We start from the raw sequence: 25,953 nt of genomic DNA, 5'->3' as shown, positions 1-25,953 counted from the left end.
CACTCTCGGAGAATTGACTGGAAAGGGTCATCTATGCTATTTCTAAGAAAGCTCCAACAATCTTACACTGAAGGTATGGCAGGAAATTGGGATAATCCCTTTAAAAATTCAGGGCCTGATATATTTTGAATAGTTGAACTCTCCTGTACTTTGAAGAATCTGAAGAAAAATTATCTACTGGATACCAACAAAAATTGTTGGTACTTTTCTAATCCTCAGTCATAGAATGCCCCAAATTTGTCTGTTTGCTATAAGGATTTGTCACACATAGTTGTACCCTTCCTGCTTTGCTGTCAATGTAATGCCCTAATTTAATTTGAAAAGTTAATTTGTGTGCCCTATAGCAATGAAAGTTGCCATGGGAATGCAAAAGCAGATCACGGCCAAGCGTGGACAGATAGATGCACTACAGAGCAAGATCCAGTACCTGGAAGAAGCTTTAGAGAACTCTGAGAGGGTATGCAGTAATTCATTAATCTTAAAATCTTATTCAAAACTTTGATTAAAAACAAGTTGTTGTTCTTCACTTGATCACCCTCTACTTAATAATGATACCTCATCATCTAATGGAGGCATGTTGCAGGAGGCGACTCATTCCAAGACACACATTTCCTTTAATGCTTTTACCTTGTGGAGTCATCCTAATCAGGTGTTGCTTCCTAACATTTCCTTGCTTAAGACTTTGTTCTAAGCCACACTTTAGTTTCTCTACTATCAAATACTGATATTTCATAATAGTTTTTCTTGTGCACACAGTACAAAAACCTTCTGTATCCCTTCAACTTACTGTTATAAGTAATGTAGTTATTATAATCATCTGTCGAAGTTTAGTAGAAGTTTTTCTAAACTTTACACACCTGCGACAAGTTTGATTGTTTGTAGTCACCAATGCTTCCATTCCTAGCTTGTTTTTATTATTATTATTTAAATTGGCTCCAGCTTCAAGCAGGCGATCTCTGGCAGAATCATCTTCCATTCCGGTTGATGCCAAATTCTGAATTTCAGACTCGCATTGAACGTTATTTGTCCTTTTGGATAACTGACACACATGTTTCGCTGCTGATGTCTTAGGATCTCTAAAGCTCCAAGCTTCAACCTATCGTGGACCTCCACAATGACATTTCAATACCTCCAGCACTGCTGCATCATTGAATGGTTGAGGCTGGCCAAGAAATGTAACACCTTATCTAATTGGGGGGGGTGGTAGTGATGGGGGGAGATGGGGTGATGGGGGGAACACCTTACCTGACAATGCCTTTCCTAATATTCAGGGAAATTACTTTCAGATGGGAGTGGGATAAGTGGAAGGAAGCAAAGACACAGTTTACGAAACTGCATTTTGAGAAAAAACCCAGTGCAGAGCTCAACTTTGTGAACTTGCCAGAGCTGACAAGGGCAGCCAAAGAAATTCATCAACCCGCAAGCGAGAAATCCAAATGTGCATTTGGACCTACAGCTCTGAGGGGTTTTTTCCTACAATTGACATATTTCGCTATTTGTAACCTTCATCCTGTCCTTCACTCCAGTGCATGTTTGAAACATTCCTGAGGAGGGTGGATCCAGAAGATACCATTTTCAGAAGCTGTGAAAGCACAATACGTCATTCATACTCTCCCTCTCCTTTCTGTTCTTTATCTTCTTAGCTCCACCACCCACTCACATTGCTTACAGACAACTCCTTCTTCCTACTTTGCACCATTATATGAAATAGCAATTGTGCTTTTCTTTACATTTCCCTACAACTTATTTCAATTTAAGCATTTGGAGGTGTACACCATCAGCTTTCCAAAGCCTGACTTTTTATTTTTGCTGTGGACCAAATAAAGTGTCTATATGATGTAAACTCACCGCATGCTTTAATTGTTATCTGATAGAGCTTATTGGTGAAATGTTTCACTCTTCCCCCACAGAATTTTTTTATAGCTGCATACCCAGGGTGAGAGTTTTAAGTTTTCCAGCCAGCTGCTTTTGGCAGAAGTTCAAACTTGGTTAAATTTAGCTGACTTCCCTAGCAGCCTTAGAAGGAATGGTTCTGCTTCAACTGGGGTTGTTATATTTACAAGTGCTAAATTGAAGATATCCTTTCTATTTTTAATTGCACTTTAATATTTACTATTCTATACTGCAGGTTTATAATTGCATTCTATAATAAAAATATTCAGCATTTTGGATGGCCCTAAATGCCTTGAGATAGGTTAATTAACTACAATGATTATACTGTACACAATGAGAAACCTGGCAAGCCATTAACATTTTAAGCACTGAAAAGCTATCTCAGCTCTTAGATTATGCGAAACATTTCTTATCATTTGTGGAAACATCCACAAAACACATTCAATTATTTAATTCATATTTTCCGGATCAAGAAAATATCAATCTGTCAAAATTGTTTTTGTTCATAATAAAGCCCAGGCACCTGATTTATTAATATTGTCCAATTTCAGGTTTTGCATAAATAAAAATGCACAAAAATTTACTTATTTACCAGTGTGGGAAATGAAATTGTGGTAGGTTGAAATGGTTCAGTGAATAATTGCCAATGACCTGCCTTCAGGCAGAGAATTCAGGAAGAAGCCTTCTCTTGCAACAAGTTTAGGCCTCAGCTGAGGTGTGTCCAATTCTGGGAGCTACTTTCAGGAAGGATGTCACAGTCTTCGAGAATTTGCAAAGGAGATTTACCATAATGATACCAGGGATGAGGTACCGGTTTTACAGGGACAGCAGAAAAACTAGAGTTGTTCTCCTTGGTACAAAGAAGCTGAAGGAAGGTTTAATGGAAGTATTCAAAATTATGAAGGATTTTGATGAAGTAACAAGAATGGGTATTTAACTTGAGCAGCTTTGCATGAGAGTCCTGTGACACTCCAGTTCTCCAATTTGCCCTATTTTTGGCCAAACAAATTTGAACAATGCAGATAAATAGCTCCCCTTGAAGAAATGGTGAAACACCAAAGAAGCTTGTTTAATTCCAATTAGGAAAACCACAGTGTCTGTCTGCTCATTTAAACTGCTGAAGGTGTTTAAATGCATCAAATTTCCCACTCATAAATGGGCAAATGCCCTAAATAACACGCATTTTTATGTCAGGAAGTCATCTATATTTCTGATTAGGATAATCCTAGAACTGTATAAGTCATTTCACTGCAATTTAGATGGTGCTCTTCCTATTTACATCCCATGAATCTCATGTTTTTTATTTTGGCTTTTCTGGTTTTAGAAACCTTGATGCTGTCTATGAATAATCGGGCTAGGATTTGGACAGGAGTATTGGCTTTGAAACAATGTGTATGATTGCATTTCCTCTCTCTTCTTCAACCTCCTTTGTCCCCCATTAACATTGACAGGTTTAGTTGTTTAACCTGTTTTACGTTTTGTAGGAGAAATGTTACCTAAAAGAAGAGAAGGTTCGACTAACTAAGGAGCTTGCCTGTATAGTATCAGAACGAAACAAAATTGCTGGAGAGCTTGATACCCTGAAGTCTCAAGAAAAAAGCTTGAAGGAGAAACTGATTAGATTGGAGTCAGCACTAGAGAAGGTAGCTGTACCAATTTTAATTTTTCTTTTATTTATTTGGGGCATATTTTGTATTCATCAGCATAGATAACTTCAGTGCTGGGGACTGTGGCTCTTTTTTTTAAAAATAAACTTTGCCTCCAAGTTTTTGCATCCATTACCCAAAACATGCACTGACCAGCGGGTAAAGCAGACTTTGCTAACGTCAAGACTGGGCTGGATTTGAACCCAAGCCATGTAAGGGAAAGGTCAGTATACTAACGACTGCACCACTCATTTTCTGCTCTGGTGACAACTGTATTAAAGTAGAAATTATTAAAGTTTTCACTGACGATTGTCCTATCAGTTTTCTTAGGCCACATGCCACAAGTAAAGTGTAAATTTTGCAACATGGGGAATGGGAGGGGAAATAAATAAAATACTTGTCCCTTCAAGAGACTTTTCTCCTGACCTTTCTTTGACATGATCTAGAAGAAGATCCCTCTTCGCTACTATTCTTTTGCTAAAGGTGTCCCCAGTAGCTGTGTGATGCTCTGCCATTAGATTATTAGATTGGTTGGCCTTTCAAAGATTCCTCTGTTACAAGCTTTTTGCTTGTAGTAAAAGTATTTTCAGTAGCCATTGGTACTTAAAAAATGTTTCTTTTGTTTTTAGGATCAGTTCTACAAACAGTTAGCATTGCATGGTGTTTCAATACTTCTTTTGTAAAAGAAAATCCTTTGTTATATCTGTTTCTTGTAGCTTCTGGGAATGGGTATTTTATATAATGAAACCTGTAAATTAGGAGTACCTAAGGGATTTGGATCAGATGTCCTTTATTTGCAGGTGTCATTACTTTCAAAATAGTCATTGTATGTACAAGAAAGCAGGTGAGCCAAATATTCTGCGATTGGCTGCATCTTGTGCAGCGTTCCTTTTTTTCACTTTCACCAGTGCATAATTTGGAGCCCTGTCAGCAGGACGTGATTTCAGTTCATTTTATGTTTATTGTGTTTCCCAGTTCATTGTCATCCCAGGGTCCTTCTCCCTCAAGGGAGTGATGCCCTGATGCTACGTTGGCTGCCTGGACAGGGCGAGGTGGCTACTGAAGGACAGAGTATCTGGCAAATCCCAGACAAAATGGGGTGGGAGGGTGGTGGTGGGATGGGAAGGGATTATTGCACACCTCTCCCTTTGTGTGTAGCAGCTGTGTTTAATTGATAGAGGGCAACAGCTCATGAGTACATCAGGTATTCGTGGAATAAAGTTGTCAACTCTAGTTGGAGGCATTTCTGGAAGTTTGATCACTGACTGGGTCAAGTGACTTCTACAAAGGTTACAGGATTTGCCTTATAAAGGAGCTGGAGTAGGTCATTTGGCCCATCAAAACTGCTCCACCATCTGATTGTGGCCTTAACTCCAATTTTCCGCCTGGCCCCCCATAATGCTTGACTCTCTTGTCTATCAAAAATCTGTCTAACTCAGCCTTTAATATATTCAATGACCCAGCATCCACTGCTCAATGGGGAAGAGAATTCCAAAGAAAAATGTCACTTCGAGACAAGAAATTCCTCTTCGTCTCTGTCTTAAATGGGAGACCTCTTATTTTTAAACTGTGTCTTAGTTCTAGATTCCCCCACGAGGGCAAACAACCTCTTAGCATCTACCCTGTCAAACCCCCTCAGAATCTTATATGTTCCAATAAGGTCACCTCTCATTCTTCCAAACTCCAATGAGTATAGGCCAAACCTGCTCAACCTTTCATCATGAGACAACTCCTTCACCCCATGAGTCAGCCTAGTGAAGCTTCCCTTAACTGCTTCCAGTGCAGATATATCCCCCCTTAAGGAAGCAGACCAAAAGTTTCGTCCCTTTAGTTAAGAATCTTCATTTGTGGTTTCATGCCTAGTTGTTGTATGAGAGGTTCCATGAACCAGGAGGCCACCTGAGAGCAGGCAAAGAAGGAAAACCAGGAAGAAAGATAAAACCATTCTTTCCCTCTCCCCTACCACTAACTCCCACCCCTTTCCCTGAGCCCCAGTCTCCATCCCTTTCAACCTCCATTCCCCAGTCCACATCTCTCCTAAGCCACCATTCTTCAGTCTCACCAATTTTTGTTCCCCCCCCCACCCCCGCCGGAGACTGAAGGGTACCCCTACCCTGCCCCCATGATTTCTGGGCCCCTGATTCCCAACTTCCCACTCAGTCCACCCTCCAGCAGTTCCTTGCTTTGTGTATTAGGGTTTCCTTTACCTAGCATCAGAGAAACCCCTGTATCACTGTGATAGAGCCATGCAAGCATTCAATCCCAGAGATAGAGCTGTTTCTCTGCTGCTCTGCATGCTGGGTAAGTACCCTCATTACACAAAAACTGTTTCTTCACCCATTGTAATATAGCACATATTGTCTGTCCAATGTTTTAAGTTGTAAGATAACTTGGTGCATTGAAGGCTCTTTGTGATCAATAATTTATGAGTGTCCATGTTTTTGGGGTCCAAGTTCTATCGCAGTGTAACTTTATTTGGTACTGAGTTATTACAATGTAAGCTATTTGGGACTACCAGTAAATGCCCATTTTTTGCAGATGTCCATTTCCTTGGACTGCCCATTTGTACAGGTTTCACTGTACATTACAAAATCAGATTCTATTTATCTTGGTGGATGGACAGTTTATTTTTAAGTCCTAACAATTATCTATGAACCAACAGCACTCAAAACAATCCTTCACAAATTCGCAGAATTTAAACAGACAAATGAGCAAATGAAACATATGAACACAATTAGGACTGAGTTACAAAAGCATCAAGGGCTGGATTTATGAGGTGACTATATCACATGACCTTGGGGCCACAGGTTGGACACCCCTCCTACAAAACAAAGAAATGTTATATAGTGTTCCAGTTGAAAATCATAGAATCATAAATTGTAGATGTATTTACCATTTGGAGCCACACCAAAGTTCTGTCTATAATTGGTAGTTCAGGGATATAAATAAAGCTTTGAATAAAAATTGCTAAGAGAACAGCTAAACTTGGCTGATAAATTTGACTTGCTTGTGATTTCCATGTGAAACAGGCTTGCCTTAGGTTTTCTGATTGTCAGTCAGTTATTCAGCGCCAGGAGCAGGACTTCATGCGCTTAAAGCTACAGCATGCCTTGGAAGTAAAGGTATGAACTGTTTATTTGCTATTACGTTTTAATCTTTTGTAGATGCTTTGCTGTTTAATGATATCTTTTAAATCTTAGTTTCAGTCTTTGTAATTGGTACTTGATTTCTAGGCCTGGATAACTAAACAATTTTGGGTGATTTTGCATCTGCTATAACTAGTGTAATACTTTGCGACTTATACCCATATAAAATAGTAAGGATTTGTTTTAATTCATATGATGGTATTCCTATTAAAATTGGACTCGGCTTACAAAGTAATGACTCCCAGAAGATCAACATTTTTTGACTTAATGTTTTAAATTATTTAGAACTTTAATTTGTGTGTCTCCCAGATGGATCTCCAGAGAGGCAAACCATTATATACTGTTTAGTTTTGCATGTTGAGACTTGATTTTCATCATAGTCTAGTCCTAGTTATTTTGAATCATTTCCATGCATTGTGCCTACCAGGAGGCTAGGAAGAACCAGGCATATAAGAACCAGGCATATAAGAATCAGGCAAATATAATGCCCCCAACCCCACCAGCCCACCACCCCAGATTGGGCTGGAATGTGGGGTGACTGTTTAATCAGGTGGGAAGGCTTGGGTAGGGAGCTTGTCGCCTCCCTGATTTACACCCCGCCACCCTCCCCCAATTAAGTTAGGGACGGGGAAGTTCACAGTCAGCCTTCCCAATCCTAGGTCAATTGAAGCCCTTAAGAGACCGATTAAGGGCCTCATCTCATTGCCACTGGTATTCGACTAGTGGCAAGGATTTTGCGGGGGCAGGAGCGGGGTGGGTGCGTCCATACGTGGTCTAGCTGCCCAGTAAAAACTGGTGGGGCCTGAAGGCCCCCTCTCCCCCCACCCCCCTGTACTTCACATCAATGCTCCTCTCCCTGCCACCCTCTTCAGGGTCTACCTGACATCACCAGTAGGGGCACCCCACTTGGGTTCTGGGGCCTCCATGGCTGCTTCTCATCCTGGACCTTCTGCAGTGGCCACCGCTACCAGCAGCACTTTTGGGTCTGAAAACTGCTGACCCCTGATTTACTCTTGGAGGCAACATCCTGGTCCTGAAGGCCTGGGAACCCCACCGACAGGCAGGTAAATGCTTGATTGGGATTTCATCCCATCGGGGCACCCAGAAATGGCTGCGGCAGTGTTGCCAACAGCTCTCCAGCCAATGGACAGGGCCACTGCCATGGCCATTAAGTTCAGTCCACAGGCTGCACTCCAGATCAGTGACTAAAGTAGTGGACAGATGAATGTCTATAAGTGTTATTTATATGGACTTTCAGGTGGCAATTGATAAAATCCCTTCCAAGAGCTAAAGTTGAAGCTCATAGAATTGAAGGAGAATTATTCACCCAGGTAGGAAATTGACTGAGCGGAATAAGACAGAGAGTAAAGATAATGGACATGTACTCTAATTGGCACAATGTGGCCAATGGTGTACCACAGAGATTTGTGTTGGGGCCTCAGAATTTCATTGCAATTATTATGTTAGGATGGAAAACCAGTTTGCTAATGACAGGAAGCATATAATTACAAAGCGATATTGATAGATGAAGTGAATGGGCAAAACTGTGGCAAGTGGATTTCAATGTCGATAAATGTGAGGTCATCCACTTTGGACCTAAAATCACGTACTTTCTAAATGGTTAAAAGCTAGAAACAGTGGAGGTCCAAAGAGACTTGGGTGGTCAAGATACACAGATCATTAAAATATCATGAACAGAAAATAATGAAAAAGTCTAATGGAATACTGGCCGTTATATCTAGAGGACCAGAATACAAGGGGGTAGAAGTCATGCTTCAGCTATATAAAGCCCTGGTTTGATCACGCCTGAAGTACTGGAGTCGTTCTGGATACCGCATCTTAAGAAGGATATATTGGTCTTGGAGGGAATACAGCATAGGTTTACTAGAATAATACCTGAACTCCAAGGGTTAAACTAAGTTTGTTTTCCCTGATGCAGAATTTTCTGGATGGCAGGGGGGGCGGAGCGGGAGCGGGTGGGGACCCGATCACCCTTGCAATTAGGTCCCGGCTGCCATTTTATGCAGGTGTGCCAATTAAGGCCTGCTCAGTGTGCTTCACGACTCCCATGCATAGCGGGAGTAGGCTGGCAGCCCGCCGGGTCCAATGGCGACCCAGCAGCCGGTATAAAGGAAGGCCTGGCAGCCTTGGAAAGGCTGCTCGCAATGGCTGGGCGAAGGGCTCTGCAGAGGGGCAATGGAGGTTATGCAAGTCCTGAAGGTAGGCCATCGGGGCAGGCCAGTCCAGAGGGTGGGGTGGGGGGCCAGTGTGGCCCTCGTTTTTCCAATGACTGCCTCCTACCCTCTTCGAGGAGGTGGCAGCATGGCGGGCGGTGCTGGTTCCCCAGGACGGGAGGAGGAGGCCTCCCCCCACATGACGAAACGTGCCTGGGAGGAGGTGGCGGAGGTGGTGAGCTCCCGCAACATGGTGCAGCGCACCTGGATCAAGTGTTGAAAACACTTCAATGACTTGTTGTGCTCTGGAAGGGTGAGGACAATGTTGGCATTGGTCACTTAACCCAGCAGGTAGGCTTTTCCCCCTGCTGCCCCCCCGGCCCCCAAGTCTGAGTGTAGTGACTGTGTTGAATCATTGATGGCATGTGTCCTTCACTGGGTGGGCCAGCAGATATTGCCCATGCCAAGGTCAGCTTGGGAGGGTGGTGAAGAGATGGGTTCTGCACCCGCAGCATGTGGTACACTGAGACCCACATGACTGTTTTGGGGGCAACCTGGAGGAGCTGCACCTAGGCACAGTGCTTGAACTGCAGGACATGTCCAAGTCAGGGTGATGACATGCTGGGAGGGGAGCTTCAAGGTGGCGTGGCAACGAACCATCTGCTGTCCTCTGCGCTCCACGTGCTTGTGCCTCCTTGCTATGGAAGGATATACCATGTGGTGCCTAATATGATATGGGCAGCATATGGCTAAGGGGGGGTGGGGTGGGGAACAGGCCTAGCATCTTTGTGTGGGTGTTCGGCAGCAGCGGGGTGAGGAGGCACTGGAGCCCTGTTATGTCGCACTCTGGTTAGGATGGGCTGTGTGCGAAGAGAGTCCATGTACAATTTGCACAAATCAATGCTCTTCTCTCCTTTTCAGGAGAAGAATGCACATAATGCTGCAGAGTGTGTGAGGACTGGCGGCGGCCAGGCGCAGATCGCCATTCTCAGCTGGTTTGAGCAGGAGGCCCTGCATTTGGAGAGGCACCATGCGCCCAGGTCCACTGGTGTCGGTGAGGCTGGGGTGCCACGGGCAGGTATGTTTGCCCAGCAGTGAGGTCAACATTGTTCTCCCAACAGCCATGGCAGTGCTGAATGTTCAGTGATTGAAGTTTGCAACATGGCTTGACCATTGGTTATGGAAGGATGAGCGCATAATGATCCGGGGGACAGGGATGCACTTTGTCATTGTTTCCACGTTAACTGATCTAATGTCCTTGTTCTCCCTTTCAGCATCAGTGGAGCAGGGCCGGGAGGAGGAGCAGCAGAGGCCCCTGTCACACCTGAGGGCCCTGAAGTCTCACCAGCGTCACACCATCTCTGCCAGGCAGGCACCAGCGCAGATACTAGCATCTTGGTGGGAGTTAGAACTGTGTCCCAAAGCACAGCGGTGAGGGCACTTCTCAGTTGCTGGAGGAGCTGGCAGAGACAGAGGCCCATGGCGCCAGTAGTCGGAGGACTGCAGGGGACTAGGCGCATGCTCAGTCGGTGCCTGATGATGTGCCTCTGGAGTCGTCCGCAACGCAGCAGGGGCATGAGATGCAGCCGTGTGTGCAGGAGCATCTGGGGGAGATACATGAGGCTATGCTTGGCTTGGTCTCCATGGTGGAGGAGTCTACACGGACGATCGCCAAAGCAATGAACTACATGTCCGAGCACCATGCATCCTCTCTGAAGAGAGTGGCGACTCTCGTGGAGAGCCTCCTCCAGGAGACCCATCAGGGCTTCCTGGGGATGCGCTCTGACCAGCAAGCCCTCACATCGGCATTGACCTCAGCTGGTCAGAGCCAGTGTGGGAGATGGTGTGGCACCAAGTTTCCCAGCTCAGTGCCCATCCATCCACAGTGAGCAGGGAGGTCCTTAGTAACCTCACATCAGTGCAGCAGCTGCCTGTCGTCTCTGCGGGCACCTTTTAGGGTGCTCTGGATGAGGGCGGCAGCTCCTCCGTCCCTCTCCCAGTGACCGTGGCATCCGATGAGGTTGTGACGACTGGGGAAATGCCAGCTGTGGAACTGGCAGGTCCCTCCCACGCGGGGCCAGCACAGGCTCCAGGGGCCAGAGGACGACCGCCAAGGTCATCAAGGCCAACAGGACAGCAGAGTCAGCAGGCTGGCTCAGATGCCACTCCCAGCGATGGGGCAGCACCAAAACGTAGCACCCGGAAATGTAAACATAAGGCACCTTAGGCACATCAAGGGTTTATCACTGGTGCTTTTGTGTTAGCCCAGTATGAGGCCTTTATGATTTGCTTTGAATTGGAACACCCTTGTCATTTTATTTCATTAAATTTCTTTGTCTGTGATATTAAATTCAGACATGTGACCATGTCTAAGGGTGTCTCTTTTCTTATGCATGTGTATGGTTTCCAAAAATTTTATGAGTGTTTTGTGGGCCATTCAGCTTTATTAACAAGGCCCTTAGTTACTGTTCCTAACCTGGAAGATTTGGCACTTAGGTATCGAGTATGGAGCCTACAGCCCAGGCTTGTCCTGGAGGTCCATCTGTGGTGTGCTAGCTGAAGGTTCATTGGATTAAAGCTTCCCGTGTGTTCCTGCCTCCCTGAAGTATGCCTGGGTCAGCATCTACCCCCTCATCATTTCCCTGTGCATGCTCATCCTTGGACTCATTGCTGGACTCATCGTGTGCAGCCACAGCCACTGCGTCAATGTCTTCATCGTCCACTGCGTCCCCCCTTTCCAGCGCAAGATTGTGGAGAGCGCAGCATGCTACCACTATCACCGACACACGATCTGGGGGGTATTGGAGTGCGCACCTGAGTGGTCCAGGCATCGGAAGCGCATCCTGAGAAGACTGATGGTTCTCTCCACCACAGCCCTTGTGGTGCCATGGCTCCTATTGTACCACTGCTCAGCTTCTGTTCTTGGATGGCGGAGAGGTGTCATGAGCCACCTTCTGAGGGGATAGCCCTTGTCACCCAGCAGCTATCCATCCTGCCGGGCTGGAGCACTGAAGAGCCCCGGCACCTGGGAGTGTCTGAGGATGTAGGTATCCTGGGAGCTGCCTGGGTACCGTGCACAGACTTGTAGAATCAGCATCCTGTGATCACACGCTATCTCTGCACGTTCATGGAATGGAAGCCCTTCCTGTTGACGAAGGCACCGGGCTCACCTGCTGGCGCCTTGATGGCCACATGTGTACAGTCTATAGCACCCTGGACGCGGGGGAAGCCAGCAATGGCTGCAAAGCCTCTGGCTTGCTGTGTTTGGCTTGCCTGGTCCCAACGGAAGTGGATGAAGGTCAATTCACGTCTAAACAGAGCATCTGCAACCCGCTTGACACAAATGTGGACAGCTGATTGAGAGACACCGCAAAGATCACCCACCAAGCCCTGAAAGGAGCCAAAGGCTTAGACGTTGAGGGCAGCTGTGACCTTCAGAGCCACTGGCATGGGGTGTCCACTCACACAGTTAGTGGAGATCTCAGGCCCAATCATCTGACAGATATAGTTGACTGTCTCCCTTGACAGACGGAGCCTCCTTCGGCACTGCACCTCAGACATATTGAGGTAGCTGCTTCACTGCCTATATAACCTGGCAGCAGGATAGTGGCGTCTTCTGCAGCCCCTTCCACCATGGTCTACCTCTTGGCCCTGCGCTCCTTGTGCCTGTGCCTGTCCTCCCAAAGGTAGCTCCCCTGGAAGCTGCATGTGCACTCCTGGCCTCCTCCCCCTTCTATCCCTCCCTTCCTTCTCAGAGGAGGTGCCTCCAGTGGAGACAGTGGAGAGTTCAGCTCCCATTCCCAGGTTATGGGAAGGTTTCCAGAAACCTGCAGGCCCAAAAAAGATTCCTCACTGCAGAGTGCTGACTCGAAGGTTAAGAGTCCAGACAAAGCAACTGGTATGTGTTTTGAAGTATTGCAGATTGCACGGGGAAGTTTCAAAAACTTTGAAAAATCAATACTTGAGAGACCGCAGTGACCCCTCTTATCCTGCCCTTGGATGAAGTTTATACAAATGTGTCCTACCCGCCTGCCCGTTGCAATCGTGCGCCGACCCGAAGATTGCACTGAAAAATCGGCGTCGATTGGTGAGTCAAGGGCCTTAAGTGGCCCGTTAATTAATGGCAGGTGCACAGCGGATATCATCACTGCGCCCGTCCAATGAAATATCGTAATGGCGCGCAGTGACGTCAGGATACTCGCCACGTGGCCCACCCCCTGCACGCCAACGGGAAAATTCTGCCCCTGGAATTTAGAAGGTGAAGGGGTTTTCAAGCTATTAAGTGGAACAGATAGGGTAGTTTGGGGGAAAATATTTCTGTTGTTTGGGGAGTCTGGGACTGGAGGCAGAGTCTAAGAATTAGAGCCAGACTTCTCAGGAGTGAAATTAGGTAACACTCCTTCATGCAAGGGTGGCAGAAGTTTGGAACTCTGTTCCGCAAACTGTAGTTGATGCTAGATCAATTGTTAAGTTTAAAACTGAGGTTGCTAGAGTTTTCCTGGCCAAAGGATTATGGGATATGGCGCAAGGGCATGTAAATGGAGTTAGACCGCGTATTAACCACATCTCATTGGCAGAACAACTCAAGGGGCTAACTGGCCTATTCTTGTTCCCATGTGAAGAAAACTGGCTGGGCAGAACTGGGACACTCAAAAGACCAATCGATAAGTGAGGAAGTCATAGCCAACTGGGAACTCAGCTATTTCAGATGAGGAAAAATATGTATTTTATTAAATTTCTCTTTTTCTCTTGCTTTCTTTTTCTCTCATCCTCTTTGCACATTTTTTTCCTTTTATGCACTGTCAATCTTTCTCACTTTTCACTATACCCCACTCTATTTCCCCCTCTCTTGCCCCAATTCTGTGAAAACTGTTGTTACGACCAACTCCAGAAGGGTGAATAAATTCCTCTTTCCCATTCCTGATGCTAACTATAATAGAGTTTGAATTTTTTAAAACTTGTGTTTTTTCAATTCATTTTGCAATTGACCATATGTAAAGCTATATGAAGAAATAAACCAGCCAGATCTCTTGAATTAACAAGTAAAGAGTTAGTTAATTGTTAAAAAACTCATTCTGGTAAAAGTATAAGACTTATTGAAAGCATAAAAACATGCCCCGAATCCACGACATATACACATGCACACACATTAGTATGCAAAACAGAACAAGTTACAGGGTGGAGGAGTGTGCTAAGAATTACGCTGACAACCAATTTAAGATCGTCAGTCAGGCTCACAGTTTGGCACATTTATGTTACCGGAAGCTATATATATTAATACACAGGGCCCTGTTCTTTGCAGACAGAAAGAACACGTACACACATTGTGCCTGTTTCAGCTAAACAAAATAAGTGACAGCCATTCACTGACTCATTCCTCAGGGCAATGCCTTGACCAATCAGGGTCAAGCTGCCTCGTTTAAGTTTCAAACAAGGCTTGGCAGTTAACTGTCAGTCATCATCACTGGTGCATTCTCCATGGCAATGCCTCTACCAATCAGAGTCCACTTGCTAACCAATCAGCAGTCTTTTAACATACAGTATAAATTGTTGTTTTCCCTTTATACTGGTATTCTTGGCAAAGTGTCCTGGTGAATGCAAGATGAAAAGCTTCAACATGTCTCTTTTTTCAGCAGTACTCAAGTTCTGTACTACCAAACAACTATTCTAGCTGTTTCTTTTCCTTTTTAAAAATAATCCAAGGCATTACACCACTCGATGAAACTAACAACTAATAGTTCACATTGCAATCCTTGTGACAGTGTATTCTGTTCATTTGTATATACCAGTGTTGTCCAATACATGAGCCACTAGCTACGTGTGGCTAATTGCGGTTACCATGTTGGCTAATTGCATTTTTGATTAGTAAATGAATAATAGTGTGTATTTGCGTGATGTATGAATGTGTACTTGAAACGTTTTATGTATTTATTGGTAAAATGTTAATCTGCTAATGTGATAAGTAACACAAATTTAAAAAGCCAGACTTAAGCACTGTGGGATCACGAGCAACATTATATGGAGAGAGGAGAAGTCATCATGTCCAGCTCAACCAGTTAGAATACACCAGGCCAGTAGAAGGAAAGAAACCCAACAATAAAAAACAACTCCAACTGGGCACGACATGGTCAAGGGCAATCAGCATTCAGCCGTGTTCTGGATGGAGAGCAAGGGCAGGGCTGGTGCATCTCAACGAGTCAATATTCTCAACAGCCATTCTGATAAAGTCAAAGTATCATTCATGACTGATGTATAAAAGCCTAGAAACTGTAGTTAAAAAGTATTGTGTCTGATATATTCATGTCAGAATTTCAACTTTTGATGAAAGAGAAAGATGGCAGAGTTTCACATTGAAAATTGGTATATGTCTTTCGAGTAATTATGCATGGTGAGGTACATATTAGGCATTTTCTACTAAAGTTAGCACACATGGCTAAAGTGGTGTCACCGTAGCCACCCTTATAGTTAGTCAGCAAATTCTCTTGGACAACATTGATATGTACCGTGCAGAATGACCCTTTTTGTTGGTTTATAATCATGATTTTCCTTAATGTCTTTTCAGTCCGCCTTCCATAATGATAGAAGACTGCATGTAATAGCACATGAGAGATTATAGTATTCAGTTGGCTCAATAAAGGGTCCATGTTATCATCCCTCTGGTTTGCAATATTATCATCTGTCCATCTCGAGAGACGATGGATTGCACCTAGAGTGTATGTCACTTCTGTGTTGAACATCATCTGTTGTGGCTGTAGAGGCTGATTCATGAGTGGCAGTCCCTTCCGTAGCTGGCACAGATGAGTAGTGTTGGCCCGAGGTTGACTGATGTTTTTTTTCCTTCTGGCGGGCTCTTTTTACCACCATCTGGTCATTTCTTTTGTCATCTGCTTTTTCCATGCCCTTCCTGCCTGCTTGCCTGTAGGGACTCCGGTCAGCCAAAAGGACTTCCCATGCATCGACTCCAATCCCAGTCAACTTTAAGTCCCGTTTGCAGGCATCCTTGTATTGTAGACATGACGACCTGGGGGGGGGTCTCGTGCCAATAGTAAGTTTGCCATAGAACACATCAGCAGCTGTCATCCATTCGGCTCACATGACCCAGCCAATGGGTTAATGAGATATTGGGCAGAATTTAATGTTTGCAATGGGGATCTCACCTATCAGCTGGAAAACCAGCAGGAGCCCAGCGTTGCCTCTGTTGTGGGAGGCCTGCTGGAATTAAGTGCCTGTCAGGGACTTAAGTGACAGCGTGGGCCTTCCTTCAGATTAAGGACCTTGGGGACATTAATTGGTGGCGGGTAAGGAAGGCCGTCCACAAGCCTTCCCACTCCGGACTTGCATCAGTATTTACAATATAGAAAGAGAATAGCATGCCGGTCATTGCAAGGAAACTGATATTGTATAAAATGAGTCAGAGACTCAACATAATTTACTCCCCAAACATAAGCAAATTTACATAAGCAAACATAAGCAAATTTAAAAAATAATGGCACTAAAGAGTGACAGAATACCAGGACTAGATGTTATCCATCCCAGGCTTTTAAAAGGAGGCGAGAACATTGTAAATGCACTAACTATAATCTTCCAAAGTTCTCTCACTTAACTGTGTATTTAGATAATTGAGCATGTCATTCTGCTATTTAAGATAGGTGAGAGAGAAAGGAGGGAATTATAGACAGTTAACCTAGCATCTGTTGCCAGGAAATTACAGGAGTTCGTCATTAAGAATAAGATGGGCATGAACACCTCGGAAAACCTTGAGCTGATCAGAGAGAGATGGATTTGTAAAGAGTACTTCATGTCTCTTCAACCTGATTGAATGTTTCTGAAGCAGTTACTCTAGAAGTGGACAGAGGAATTTTTTTTAATTCTTTCATGGAATATGGGCATCGCTGGCAAGGCCAGCCTTTGTTGCTGATCTCTAAATGTCCTTGAGGTGGGGGTGAACAACTTTCTTTAACCGCTGCAGTCCATCTGGTGCAGGTACATCCACAGGGCTGCTGGGAAAGGAATTCCCGGATTTTGATCCCTCAACAGTGATGGAACAGCAATATAGTTCCAAGTCAGGATGGTCTGTGGCTTGGAGGTGAACTTGCAGATGGTGGTGTGCCCATGTGTCTGCTGCCTCTGTCCTTCTAGGTAGTAGGTGCAGGTTTGAAAGGTACTGTCGAAGGAGCCTTGGTGAGTTGCTGCAGTGCATCCTATATAGGGTACACACTGCTGACACTGTGAGTCGATGGTGAAGGGAGAAAATGTTTAAGTTGGTAGATGGGGTGCCGATCAAACAGGCTGCTTTGCCCTCAATGGTGATAAGCTTCTTGAGTGTTGTTGGAGCTGTGCTCATCCAGGCAAGTTGAAAATATTCCATCACACTCCCAACTTGTGCCTTGTAGATGGTGGACAGGCTTTGGGAAGTCAGGAGGTGAGTTACTCACCACAGAATTCCCAGCCTCTGACCTGCTCTTGTAGCCACAGTATTTATATGGCTGGTCCAGCTCAGTTTCTGGTCAATGGTAACCCCCAGGATGTTGATAGTGGGGGATTCAGTGATGGAAATGCCAGGGAGATAGGTATATTCTCTCTTGTTGGAGATAGTCATTGCCTGGCACTTGTGTGGCACGAATGTGACTTGCCACTTATCAGCCCAAGTCTGAATGATGTCCAGGTCTTGCTGCATTTGGACAAGGACTACTTCAATATCTGAGGATCATGAATGATACTAAACATGGTGCAAAAATCAGTGAACATCCCCACTTTGGTCGTTGGTGAAGAAGCTGAAGATGGTTCAGCCTAGGACACTAACCTGCGTAGCGCCTGCAATGTCATTGGGCTGAGATTATTGACCTCTATCAACCACAACCATCTACCTTTGTGCTGGGCATGACTCCAACCAGTGGGCAGTCCCCCCAACACACCAATTCCCATTGACTCCAGTTTTACCAGGGCTCCTTGATGTCACACTCAGTCAAATGCTGCCTTGATGCCAAGGGTAGTCACTCTCCCATCCTCCCTTGAGTTCAGCTCCTTTGACCATTTTTGTTTCAAGCAATGCCTATGGATGTTATCAATATGGACTTCCAGAAGGCATTTGATGAAGTCTCTCATAAAACATTGTTTGCAAAAGTTTAAGATCATGGAATTAATTGATCTGGCTGGGAGATTAGCTGACAGCAGGAGACAAGAGTCGGGATATTGCCCAATATCCCTACATCTAATTGTCATTGCCTCACATCCTTTAAAAAGTACCTGGATGAGCACTTGGCACGTCATAACATTCAAGGCTATGGGTCAAGTGCTGGTAAATGGGATTAGGTAGGTAGGTCAGGTGTTTCTCATATGTTGGTGCAGACTCGATGGGCCAAAGGGCACTGTGAGGTTCTGTGATTCTATGTGACCAGTGGTGTCCCACCGAGATCAGTATTGGGGCACCAACAATTCACTGCATTTATTAACGACTTAGATGATAGGATGGAGAACCACATATCTAAGTCTGCCAATGACACAAAGATAGGTAGCAATGTAGGCAATGTAAATGAAAGTATACAAATTACAAAGAGATATTAATATATAAATGGATTTCAATATAAAACAAGTGTGGGGTTATCCATTTTGGACCTAAAAAAAGGATAGACCAGTGTGTTTTTTAAACAGTGAAAACCCAAAGAGCCAAGGGGTGCATTTATGTAGATTATTAAAATCTCATGGCTAGTGCAAAAAATAATCAAAAAAGCTAATGCTGACCTTTATATCCAGTGGACTACACCAGGAGAAAGTGCTCTGTTTAGTCTGGGCACTGCACCTTAGGAAAAATATGATAACCTTTGAGGGAGTGCCACATAGATTTACTAGAATGGTATCTGGACTGAAGATTAAACCGCAAAGAGAAATTGCACAAACGAGGACTGTATGCCAGGGAAGGGATGGTTTGCTCCAAGTTTTCATGGAATTAAAGGGAACTGATAGAGTAGATTGGGAGAAACTATTTCTGCTGATTTGGAGAATCTAGGACATTGCCTAAGTATTAGAGTCAGATCTTTCAGGGATGAAGTTAGGAAACACTTCTATGTACAAAGAGCGGTAGAAGTTTAGAATTTTCTTCCACAAGTGGTGGTTGTTGCTGAGTCAATCGTTAATTTTAAATCTGAATTTGATAGTTTTGCTTATTAAAGGTACTGGGCAAAGGTTGGTATATGGAGCTAGGTCACATATTGGCCGGGATTTTCCGGCCCTGTCGCGGGTGGGACCCGCTGTGGGCGAGGCGGCGCCCCAGCCAGAAGTCCATTGACTTGCGGCGGGACTGGAAGATCTCGACAGCGGGCGGGTGCGGAAAATCCCGCCGATTAGCTATGATCCTATTGAATGGCAGAACTGACCCGAGAGACTAAATGACCTGACCAATACTAAACAGTTCATCACCTTTTCAAAAGTTACTGTTTCACACTGAAATTCAGCACTAAAAGCCTGGTTACCCCACTCACAAAGAAGAGTTTTCCTCTATTTGTGTTTGTAGTAAGATCAAAAATGGTATTTTTATGCACATCTTTGACTGTACGAAACTTAGTGAGCTGAGGAAATCATTCCACATATGGTTACCCTGCCCACATAATATTAGAAAATCATTTTTTCATTGTTGTTAATCAGATTAATTCCTAATTTTACAATTACGAGTGAGAATCTATGAAAGGTCACAATAGGGAATAACATGCTTACCAATGCTGTATTGCAGTTGTGAGGAAATAGTCTTCTATTAACATAATGACTGCTATGTTGACGAACAATGTTTGAAAAGGTTAAGAATGGGATTGAAAGCTATGAGGATAAAAATAGGCATAGACTGCGGGCAGCATTACCATTCCAATCCTGCTGAGGCCTTGAAATATCTGAGATACACTGGCTAAAAGTGGAAAATATATATTGTAATGTTTTGATTGATGCATTGTAGTTTTGCTTAATTGCCATAAGGGGTCAGGGAAAAATTTTAAAGTTTTAATGTTTTCTTGGAAGCTTTACTTCGAATTATTGGCCTCCCTCAGGTGACTTATTTAAGTGGAAAAATTCCTTGGCAATTTAAATAATAAGCCGTCTATTGGAAGATTTGGTAGGTGGAGTTGTCTTTCGACCTGATTGTTAAAGCGATATTTTAATATTGTTTAATTAAAAAGGGAAATTCTGTTGTAATTTACTTGAAGTTTGAGCAGGAGTCTGTGAATAAGTGTTTAAATTGCTCCAGAACAGTGAAGCAGTTGTACAATAAAAGTACATTCAAAATGCATGAAATAAGAAAAGAACTGACTTATGGGGTTGGGGTGCTGGTGGGAGGGAGGTGGAACTGTGATGTAATATTTAAACTGCTATTGGATTGGAGGATATTTGCTTGTCATCCAAGATGTAGCCTTAAACAGTGTTTTCTATTATTTTGTACATGAACTATGAAGGACTAACAGGATTAAAGTACATGCTGTAATCCTTCAAACAGAATATTACTAATATGCTTCATCCTAGCTGAGGGTGTCACTAATTCTGAACTGAAATAAATTGAACTCTTAATGCTGTGTTTTAATTCCAGAGCAAAGTTTTGCTATACTTATTTAAATTGGCAATTGACTTAACCTTAATGACACAAAATTAAAGTAATAAAATAGTTAATAGTACATCAGGCCACTGTTTTGGTTTATTTGTTCATGAAATGTGGGCATCACTGGCAAGGCTAGCGTTTATTGTCAATCCCTGAATGCCTTTGAGAAGCTGGTGGTGAGCTGCCTCCTTGAATCACTGCAGTCCATTTGGCGTAGGTACATTTGCAGTGTTGTTAGGATGAATCAGGAGTTAACTACATTTAACCAATGGTGTGCTTGGTTGCTGCTGATCAAGTTGTATCTGGATTCCTTTATTTGAATTAATTTATATAGCCAGATACACTGAAACAAATATAAGTAAAAGTATAAATCCCCACCTGTTTGTACTTGAACTTGGCTGTTCCACTGGAGGAAACACTGAGCAAAGACAAGTAGCATTATCACACAAAACATTGGAAGCCAAATCAACACATATTATTTTGGGCACCTTTCAGTGTTCAGTTCCAGGGTTTCAGTGGGAGAATGCATCCATTTTGTTATCCCCTTTCCTTTTTAATCCAATATTTTATTACTTGTTTTCATATTAGGTAAAACACAGTGTTATCAAAATCAATCAAATACTAATGCTTTTTGCAATATATTACTATATATTTTTACTTTTTTAAAAAGTATACACTGCTAACCTATTATAATTTTGTATAATATCTTTGTTTTAAAGGAGCTCCAAGGTCCAGGTTTTAGTACTACTCTTGGTCAATGTTCAAATGCTCGAGTCTATTCCCCTCCAGTTTGTGTTAATCCATCATCCTCCCGGCCATCATCAGGATACCTCTCCTCTGTAAGCGTTCATCTTTCATAATCCATTTAATAAATGCACTTTTATTTTCCAGGACCATAATCTTGCTGTAAATAACTTCTTTTACCCCTTATGAGGGTACTTAGAGTGCAACTGGCCCTGTGGGGATAGCAGTTTAAAGATTCATGGATCATCTAGAAGTTCAGATTTGCCCACAGCAGATCTTTCACCTACCTCTTCTTTACATGATGGCAGCAGGGTAATGGGGCAGGCTGTCAGCTGCTATTTTCCCCTGGTTCATTCCTGTTCTGCCATACAATTGCACTGACCGAAAAGTTTGGTGAAATCTTTTTGTCTTGTCGATCGACTGAGAAAGAATAATGGGCCAGAAGCCTTGGAAGGAGCTGATGTTCAGTGGTGCAGTTTGACCATTCATGGAATCCAAACCAAATTGAAAAGTAGACAGAGCAATGGACCACTTACACCAATGAACAATGGGACAATTAAATTGAATTGTAGTAAACATTCATCATCAACAACTGAAGCGGACTTTGTAGCTGTGATTTTCCTCGCAGAACTGCAGTGGCAGCAACAAATAACTATTCAGACAAGGAACTAAGAGCCCGTCTACTTGATACTTTTAAAGTGTGACTATTTGAACAACCAGTATTTACTTCAGCTCAAAGGCTGTATTAATAGAAAGGACACCAACAAAATCAATTAATGACTGTCCAAAACATGGTTCACCATTTTGGTCAAATGAATTTGCAAGTTGACCTGATCAAAATAAAAATGTCAAGTGAGAATGCCATGGAAGAAAATTAGAAAATACTGGAAATACTCAGCAGGTCTGGCAGCATCTGTGGAGAGAGAAACAGATTTTAAGTAAGTGCAGAGGCAGGGAAATGGGGTGGAGGAGATGTTGGTGGGAGAGAATAAAAGGGAAAGTTTGTGATAGGTTGGAAGGCAGGAGAGATTAAATGAGAAAAGGGGTGATGGTGCAAGACAGAAGAAAATGATAATGGGGCAAGTAAAGAAACAAGAGATAGGTCTAGTGAAGATATAAATGGGTCTAGCAGAAACATCAGTAATAGTTGCTGTCCAAAAAAATGGGGGCAGATTTTATGAAATTGTGAAATTGTTGAACTCTGTGTTGAGTCTGGAAGATTGTAAAATGCCTAATCAAAAGATTTGATTCTGATCCTCAAGCTTACTTTGAGCTTCACTGGGACAGCATGGGAGACCGAGGACATTGAAATTATGGTAAGAGTGGGACAGGAAATTAAAATGATAGACAACTAGAAGCTCAGGGTTACGCTTACGGACAGAATAGAGGAGAGGGGTCCTGCAAAGTGATTACCCAAGCTGCTTTTAATCTCCCCATTGTAGAGGAGACTGCTGCATCAGCTGTGAATATAGTATCCTATATTGGAAGAGTTCCGTTTGTTCTGAATATGGTGTTTAGTAGCCTATGTCCAATATCCTTCATGTAGCAAGTCAGAAAAAGGACTACACATTTTTCAAACAGCTTTTCTTTTATTCTTTCAAGGAATGTAGGCTAAAAGCCTCTGGTTTTCGTATTTTTCATACAACCTCAGTGGGAAAGTAATTAACCAATCAGACAGATTTAGGATAGACATAAAAACAAATTATCTCTCAGTTTACATTTGTGATTGTTTCTATCCATCAGTTCAGCCTTTAAACATCTATTTTAAATACTTCTGTGCTTGAATATCATCATGCCCCAATGAGCTTTTACTTTAGCCATTGACTGCACTACTTCTGCTCCACTCCTATGTTCACTATGATTTGTTCTAATTGGTTGTCCAGCAAATTTTGGTGTAAATGCACCACTGGATGATCACACACAATAGGATGCACAACAGCCTAAATTATGGAGTCTGTTGCAAATATAACTATTACAACAAATTTTGTAACAATGTATGAGGAAGTGTAACTTGTTCAGACATCAATTATAGTATTCGTTAGGGTTTATCTTTTGCAGAAATTTTCAGGACAAGCTATTGATAGTGCTATTGCCTATTTTAAGATGTATAAGAAGGAAATAAATCCTAACTGGTTTTGATTTCAGGTATATCTTGTGAAATTTTGCAAGAATCTGCTCAGGTCTCAACTATTTATAATCTGTATCAATGACTTGGATGAGGGACCAAGTGTGATATAACTAAGTTTGCTGACGATACAAAGCTAGGTGGGAAAGTAAGCTGTGAGGTGGACATAAACAGGCTGCAAGGGGATATGGACAGGTTAATTTATTGGACAAGAAGGTGGCAGATGAAGTACAAGCTGGGAAAGTGTAAAAATATCCACTGGCAGGGAGAATGGAAAAGCAGAATTTTTTTAAAGGGTGAAATACTAGTAAATGTTGGTATTCAGAGGGGTTTGGGGATCTTTGCATATGAATCATAGAAAGTTAACGTGGAGGTACAACAAGCAGTTAGGAAAGCAAATGGCATGTTAGCCCTTACTGCAAGGGAGTGCAGTATGAGAGTAAGGAAGACTTGCTGCAATTTATATAATGCCTAGGTAAGACTACACCTGGAGCACCTGTACTATGTACAGTTTTCTTCTCCTTACTGAAGGAAGGATATACTTGCATTAGAAGGGGTGCAACAAAGGCTAACTAGACTGATTCCTGGGATGAAACGGCTGACCTAAGATGAGAGATTGAGTGGAATGGATTCTTTGGTGTTTAGGAGAATGAGAGGTGATCTCATTGAAATGTATAAAATTCATAGAGGGCTTCACAGGATAGGTGCTGAGAGGCTATTCCCTCTGGCTAGGGAGTTTAGAACTAGGGCTCAGTCTCAAAATTAGGAGTTGACTATTTAGGACTGAGATAAGAAAAGATTTCTTCATTGAGAGGATTGTGAATCTTTGGAATTCTCTACCACAGAAGACTAAGAATGCTCAGCCATGATAAAAAGAATGATAAAATGCTCTCGCTGGTGAGCAAATTATTGGAAAAAGTTCTGAGGAACAGTATAAATTGTGAATTAGAAAGACACAGATTAATCAGTCAGCATGGATTTGTTAAGGGAAGGGCAAATCTGACTAATCTGATTAAATTTTTTGAGGAGGTAACAGCGAGGGTTGATGACAGTAGCGGATTTGATGTAATCTCTGTGAATTTTTACAAGCCTTTTGACAAGGTCCCACATGGAAAACTGATCAGAAAAGTAAAATTCCATGGAACCTAAGGAAAAATGGTAAGTTAGATCCGAAATTGATTCAGTGGTAGGAAGCAAAGACTAATTTTCAACAGGTGTTTTTGTGACTGGAGGGTTGTTTCCAGTGGAGTTCTGCATTGCTCAGTACTAGGTCTTTTGCTTCTCATGGTACATATGAATGATTTAGGTTTAAATGTAGAGAGCATTATTAAGAAGTTTGCAGATAATGCATCATTTTGTTATGTGGTTGATTATGAGGAATAAAGCTGTAGACTGCATAAAGATATCAATGAACTGGTTAGGTGGGCAGAAAAGTCACAAATGAATTCAATCCAGAGAAGTATGAAGTAATGCATTTGGGAGGACAAACAAGACAAGGGAATACACCATAAATGATAGGATACTGAGAAGTGTAGAGGAACAGAGGGACTTTGGAGTGCATGTCCAAGGCACCTTGGTGGCAATAGGACGTGGATAAGGTGGATAGGAAGGCTTACACAGGTACTTTCCTTTCTTAGCCAAAGCATAGAATATAAGAGTAGGGAGGTTATGCTAGAACTGTATAAAACTAGGCCGCCGCTAGAATACTGTGAATGGTTCTGGTCGTCACATTACTGGAAGAAAGTGATCAAACTGGAGTAGGTGCAGAGGAGATTTGAGAGGATGTTGTCAGGAGCGGAAAATTTTATCTGTGAGGAAAGATGAAATAGGGTAGGATTTTTTCTGTGGAATAGAGGAAGCTGAGGGTCAATTTTGTTGCGGTGTATGCAATTATGAAGAGCCTAGATAGTGTGGATAGGAAGGACCTATTTCCCTTAGAAGAGAGGTTAATTACCAGGGGGCATAAATTTAAAGTAATTGACAGAAGGATTAGAGGGGAATTGAGATTTCTTTCACCCAAAGGGTGGTGGTGGGTGTGGAACTTACTGCCTGAAAGGGCGTTGGAAGCAGAAACCCTCTTCTCATTTAATTTGGATGTGCACTTGAAATGCCTTAACCTACAGAGCTATGGACCAAGAGCTAAAAGTAGATTTAGGCTGGATAGTTCTCTTTCAGGTACAGTGGACCGCATAACCTCTTTCTATGCTGGAAATTTTCATTGTTTCTACTGAGATTGATAGATTTATGGACAATAAATAAACGAATCAGAGTATATGGGAATAGGACGGTAAAGCGGAATTGATGCAGAAATTCAACCATGATCTGATTGAGTGGTGAATCAAGCTTGATGGGCAATATGGCTGTCTTCTGTTCCTATTTCTTATATTCTTAGTATGCAGCTTGTGCTTGTGTTTGCAGTATTGCTGGCTTCCAATCTACCGCTAGAGATACCCAGATGTTGTAACAATACCTAGGCAAAGATGTCAATATCCATGCACAATGACAAATTACTGCTATTTAATTGAATATGTCAGTCATGGAAAATACATAGATACATTTCTATCTCTCCCCCCATTGCAATTGTCGATCTTTTAAGGGCATAAATATTGGAAGACAAAATTAGATCCTATGAGTGCTTCAATCTTCTTGA

At 42.9% G+C, this 25,953-nt stretch overlaps 1 protein-coding gene across 2 annotated transcripts in view; it reads left to right on the top strand.

Annotated features, from left to right (window-relative positions):
- The window catches only part of LOC144682046 (coiled-coil domain-containing protein 158-like), a 200,675-nt gene that overhangs the window by 132,739 nt on the left and 41,983 nt on the right, over window positions 1-25,953 (top strand). The window contains exons 16-19 of one of the 2 annotated variants that reach the window (XM_078544317.1): window positions 345-457; window positions 3,378-3,536; window positions 6,569-6,661; window positions 21,154-21,273. In XM_078544317.1, the coding sequence (XP_078400443.1) occupies window positions 345-457; window positions 3,378-3,536; window positions 6,569-6,661; window positions 21,154-21,273 (485 nt within the window). The remainder of the gene's footprint in view (window positions 1-344; window positions 458-3,377; window positions 3,537-6,568; window positions 6,662-21,153; window positions 21,274-25,953) is intronic. The other variant, XM_078544325.1, reaches the window with a different exon arrangement.

The sequence above is a fragment of the Cetorhinus maximus genome, chromosome 1 (genome assembly GCF_964194155.1).
Source record: "Cetorhinus maximus chromosome 1, sCetMax3.hap1.1, whole genome shotgun sequence".
Lineage (NCBI taxonomy): Eukaryota > Metazoa > Chordata > Chondrichthyes > Lamniformes > Cetorhinidae > Cetorhinus > Cetorhinus maximus.
The sequence above is the reverse complement of the archived record's forward strand: the minus strand, read 5'-3'. Positions and strand labels throughout refer to the sequence as shown.